Source organism: Lontra canadensis, unplaced genomic scaffold (assembly GCF_010015895.1).
Source record: "Lontra canadensis isolate GAN:19392208 unplaced genomic scaffold, GSC_riverotter_1.0 scaffold36, whole genome shotgun sequence".
Taxonomy (NCBI): Eukaryota; Metazoa; Chordata; class Mammalia; order Carnivora; family Mustelidae; genus Lontra; species Lontra canadensis.
This window is the reverse complement of record NW_022631030.1, coordinates 4,295,573-4,300,885: the sequence shown is the minus strand read 5'-3', so window position 1 is coordinate 4,300,885 and position 5,313 is coordinate 4,295,573. Positions and strand designations below refer to the sequence as shown.

General features: G+C 57.4%; 1 protein-coding gene across 3 annotated transcripts; it reads left to right on the top strand.

Moving 5' to 3' along the window:
* Nucleotides 1-474: 474 nt before the first annotated feature.
* THY1 (Thy-1 cell surface antigen) lies at nucleotides 475-4,734 on the top strand. Of its 3 annotated transcripts, none has more exons than XM_032868733.1 (4): nucleotides 475-598; nucleotides 3,031-3,091; nucleotides 3,577-3,912; nucleotides 4,477-4,734. In XM_032868733.1, exons 2-4 carry the CDS (start codon nucleotides 3,055-3,057, stop codon nucleotides 4,587-4,589), a joined length of 486 nt encoding a protein of 161 aa, XP_032724624.1. In that variant the 5' UTR covers nucleotides 475-598; nucleotides 3,031-3,054; the 3' UTR covers nucleotides 4,590-4,734. The 3 variants fall into 3 exon arrangements, with proteins under 3 accessions (XP_032724624.1, XP_032724623.1, XP_032724625.1); XM_032868732.1 differs by having other exon boundaries at nucleotides 484-541; nucleotides 4,477-4,733; XM_032868734.1 differs by having other exon boundaries at nucleotides 486-631.
* The last annotated feature ends 579 nt before the right edge of the window (nucleotides 4,735-5,313 follow it).

Genomic DNA, 5,313 nt, shown 5'->3' with positions numbered 1-5,313 from the left:
TCCAACTCCAAAATTTCTCACTGTTGGCTCCAGGGAGGTGGGCTCCCGCTGAAAAGGGGGAGGGGGGAGGCGTGGGCACTGACCTAACGGGCGGGTTTCCGGCCCCTTGTTTTTCCCATAGGCTTCAGAAGCCTAATTCAGAAGAAAGGGTTAAAGCCTAAATAGGGGAGCAGTCATTTCGGGGTTCTGGAAGGCAGCTAGCGTTCCCAGCATTGCCCCACCCTGATCCCCCGGGGCCCTAAGCCCTCCTATCCCGGGCCTGGCCTGCCAGCCAGAGGGTGAGGTCCCCCTTCTGCGGCAGATGGCCACTCTCCTACATCTATACCGGACCGCTGCCACCTCCTTCTGCCTCTCTTCCTCGCCTCCCATTCCCCCCATCCCCCTTCCCCAGTCTCTGATTGGCCGGTCCCTGGGCCAACCCGGGCTCCTCCATTCCCACCCCTGGTGAAAACTGCGGGGCGCGGGCAGGCTGCTGCAACTGGAGGCGGCGGCGGCGCATCCGGGGGGAAGCCTGCAGCAGCAGAGGAGGACCGGAGCCCAGGTGGGAGCGGGAGCCAGGGCGGAACCCGGGGCGCTGGGAGAGGCCCCAAGCGCCCAGGCAAGTCCTCCCAACGCGAGGCTTCCAGAAAAGGTTCGGGGGTGCCCTGGCAAGGGGCCTCGCCGTGCTTGAGTAGGGGTCTGCTTCCCAGGTAGGGGGGAGCAGGACGCAACTGTGGCAGGCCAGGGGCCGTGCCGCACCCCGCGTTTAGCGGAAGGCGCACCCGGATTTTCACCCCCTGAAGGGATGGTTGCCTGGGGCCGGGGCGCTGGAGGAGGACCGGGATGAAGGGCGCCAAGGACAGCCTTGGTTTCTGCTCTCCACGCAGATGTCCCCAAACCTAGCTCGCAAAGGCATGGGGTGGGGGCGGTGAGATTTCGGGACAGAACGGATGACCGAGAGCTGGGGGGAATCTCTGCCCTGCAACCTCGTGGTGGACTGGGTGCGGGGCGTCAAAGGGCAGGGAAACCGCAGTGCCGCGGGCGGGGACTGGAAGGCGGGCCGACGGGGGAAGGGAGAACTGGGAAAGGATGAGAGGGGGAAGGGGGACCTCAATTGGGAGAGGAGACGGGTGGAATACGGAAATGGAATGAGGGTGGGGCTAGTCTAACGGGGGCTGGAGAAGGAGGGAGTGCAGAACTTGTCTGGGTTCTGGGCTGCGGGGACACCAGGCAGAGGAAATGAAAACATCTGTCCCTCCCCTACCGTTAACTGTGCCATTGGGTCTCCATCCTTATCCAGCCCCAGCCCCATTTCATCCCCGTCCTAGCCAAGGCTTCCCCTTTTCCCTCCTAGATCTCAAGCTCGCACCCCTCCTCCATAACTCAGTGTCTGTGAATCAAAGCCAGATGCCGACCCCCTCTTTCCCCAACAGCACCCCTGGGGCCCTCTCGGTTATATTTCTGAGCAGGTGCCAACTGCCGCCCCCTGGTACTGCCGGGGCCCCAGCCTCGCCCAGCTCTGGAGCGCCTGGGGGACCTTGGAGGCAGCCAGCTGCGCACCTGGGTGCAGGCATCTGGGCAGGGCCCTGCGCGCCCTCCCACGCGCAAGTCCCTCCTGCGCGGCCTCTCCCCGGTGAGCATCAGTGAGGACAGTCCAAGTTCCCTACTCCGGGACACTAGGATGTTGGTCCCGACTAGGCTTTGAAAAAAGGCAGGGAACAGAGCTTAGGCAGGGAGTGTATTGAAGCCAGACCGGAAAACGGCAGGCCCAAGAGGCCTGTCCAGAGAGCTGGACATTTGCAAACATCTTGGTTCCTATGCAATCAGAAAACATATGCAATCAGAGAGCACTGTCGCAAGGCCCTTAGCTGTAGGTCAACTACTGGCCCATCTGGAAGCACCTTAGCCACACAATCTGAAAATTTCTAGAGGAAGGGACTAAACATTTACAGGCCACTCACTATGGAGCATTCCTAGTGGCAGACATTCGCCATTTTTCTTAATCCCCATCACAACCCTGTGTGTATCTAAAGTTCATTCATTCATTCATTCATTCAGGATCTTTTGAGCATCTATTATACGCCAGGAACTGTTAGGGTATTGGGGATTTTTCTTCTAAAAAAGAAATAGAAAAGTTGGGGCGCCTGGGTGGCTCAGTGGGTTAAGCCTCTGCCCTCAGCTCAGGTCATGATCTCAGGGTCCTGGGTCGGAGCCCCACGTCAGGCTCTCCGCTCCGTGGTGAGCCCACTTCCCCTCCCCCCCGCCTACTTGTGCTGTCTCTCTCTCTCTCTCTGTGTCAAATAAATAAATAAAATCTTAAAAAAAAAAGAAAGAAAGAAAGAGAGAAAGAAAGAGAAAAGTCCCCGAATGGGGAGTTTTTGTGTAATGGGTAGAGTTTTAGTGTTGCAAGATAAAAGGAGTTCTGGAGATTGCCTGCACAACAATGTGAGGGAACCTAATAACGCCACTGAACTGTACACTTAAAAATGATTAAGACAGAGGCGCCTGGGTGGCATAGTCAGTTAAGCAACCGACTCTTGGTTTCACCTCAGGTCGTGATCTCAGGGTCCTGAGATTGAGCCCCGGGTCCCACCAAGCAGGGACACAGATCTGCTTGAGATTCTTTCTCCCTCCCTCTTTCTCCCACTCTGCTCCTCCCCCCTCCCTTGCACATGTGCTTTTTTTCACTCTTTCTCTCAAATCAATCTTTTAAAAAGTGATTAAGATAGTAAAGGTTGTGTTAGATCCATTTTGCCACAATTAGGATATAGGATGTCTCTGCCTTCCTGAAGGAAAAAGGAAATGGTCAAAGTCCCTTTACTCCAGGTTTTTCACACAGAGACACCATCACACGGTGTGTCCTCCCTCCCCTTGCTTTCCCAGAGGGGGGAGGCACCAAGTGGCAGTGTCACAGTAATTCAGAAGTGGGAGGGGAGAAGTACACAGAGAAGCTTGCCTGCCTGTGACCCGAGCGCCCCCCCCAGCCCTAGCAGTAAATGTGGGCCCACCTGCTCCATCTCCTGGCTGACCCCCATCCTGTTGCACCCCCAGATCAAGGGCTGAGCTCCCGGCACCATGAACCCCACCATCGGCTTCGCTCTTCTGCTGACAGGTACTGGGCAAGGGGCAGGGCTGGGATTCCAAGTACCTTGGCTTCCTTTCCTTCAGAGAAGCTAGCTGCTCCCTCCCAACCTCGGAGGGGGAGATGACTGAGGGAGAGAGGGCTCTTTCTCATCCCTAAATCCGCTGAGTAACCTAGTTGACCTTCGGGCTGCCTGAGGCAGTTTTTGGAAAAACAGTTCACTGAGTCTGCCCCCTACTGAGCCGGGATCTCCAAATGGGAACCGGGAGCCTACATCAACTCCCCAAGATCTCCTGCCCCCTGGGACACCAGGACTTAAAAAACATGAGGGAAGGAGGCTGGGTCTGCATCAGGGAAGTGGAAGTGGCCCCCAGGGACCTCTGGGGTGGGGAGAGGTACCCAAAAAGCAGACCCCTGTGCTCTCCCTGGCCAGGCCATTCTCTCCAGTTACTGTGGGTGGGAGGTCCCCTGCTCCGCAGGCCCCCCAACTTGGGAGTGGGCACTGCTGGTGCCAGTCTTGCAGGTAGCCCGTGGGCAGAAAGTGACCAGCCTGACAGCGTGCCTGGTGGACCAGAGCCTTCGTCTGGACTGCCGCCATGAGAACTCTACCACCTCGCCCATCCAGTATGAGTTCAGCCTGACCCGGGAGAAAAAGAAGCACGTGCTCTATGGCACTATGGGGGTGCCTGAGCATTCCTATCGCTCCCGAACCAACTTCACCAGCAAGTACAACATCAAGGTCCTCTACTTATCTAGCTTCACCACCAAGGATGAGGGAATGTACACCTGTGAACTCCGGCTCTCTGGCCAGCCCCCCATCACCTCCAGCAAGAATGTTTCTGTGCTCAGAGGTGAGGCAAGCTCCCAACAAGGCCAAGTGAGCTGGGAGAAGAGGCTGGAAGGGAGAGGGCTGGCTAGGACAGCAGGCAGTCCCCTTAGCCAGACCAGAGATGAGCGGGGCCCAGAACCTCTCTCTTCCTCCCCCCAGCTACTGCCTGGTGCCCTGGGAGAACCACTGCCTGCTGTGTGTATGAAGGGAAAGGCTAAGGGGACAGTGAGACAGGCAGAATGGTGTCACAGACACTTCTACCATGACTAGGCAAATCACTTGGCCCCAACAGTCCTCCTCCATACCCCCCACCCTAGAAAACAGGGAAGACACTAGCTACCTCACCCAAAGTTTTCTATGGAAGGTGCTTGATAAAAGATTTGATATGACATTTGTTTAAGACTCAAGAAGCTGCGAATGAGAAAGATAGTTGGTTCTACTAGAGCAGACTGGCCCTGGTTCCAGCTAAGCCAACATGGCACCAGCCTGCCCAAGGGAATGTGCCCCAGCTCAGGGCCTGTGGCTGCGTGAATCCTGGGCCCTCTTCACTCCTGCCCTGCCCTTCCCCCCCATTCTCTTTCCACAGACAAACTGGTCAAGTGTGAGGGCATCAGCCTGCTGGCGCAGAACACCTCGTGGCTGCTGCTGCTCCTGCTCTCCCTGCCTCTCCTACAGGCCATGGACTTCATCTCCCTGTGACTGCTTGGGCAGGAAGCCACGTGGCCCGGGCCAGAGACCCTACTTCTCTGCGTTGGCTGACCCCCTCCCCACCCCCGAGTCCCTCACACAGCTCGAGGAACAATGGGGACCCCCCCATTAGGAATCCCAGCGCCGCATGCATCATCCCCCCAGCCCTCTGCCCACCCCCCCCCCACCGTCTCACTCCCTCTCCGCACGCCACTGGCTGTTTTTTTTTTTGTTTTGTTTTGTTTTCCTGTACTCTTTGTTCCAGAGCTGCTTCTATCTAGTTTATCCTTCCTTTTCTTCGGGAGTTTGTGAAAAGGGAAGCCAGGGTTGGGGACGTGATGGAGAGTGAGGGAATGGAAGGGGTAGAAGGATAGAGGGGTCCCAGGGGGACGAAGGGGGGGGTCATCCTTGCCCACCAGGACCATGGGCCTGGGAGAAACCTGAAGAAGGAGGAGGAGGTGCATCTGGGCCTAGCACATCCCTCAGCAGGTGGGGATGGTGCCCAAAGACCCCGGATGTGAGGGCACTGCCAAGCGTTTGTGGCCCATCACAAGAGGACAGAACAGAACATCTCCGGGAGCATTCTCTGCCACAGCAAGAAGCTGTCCTTTTACCACTGCAGAGGTCCCCTTGGGACTGTGGGCCTGGCATGGCCAGGTGACAGAGCAGAACCTGCCTGGGAGTGGTGCTGACGGAGGGCTACAGACGTGGAAGAAGAGAGGGTCCGGCACCCCTC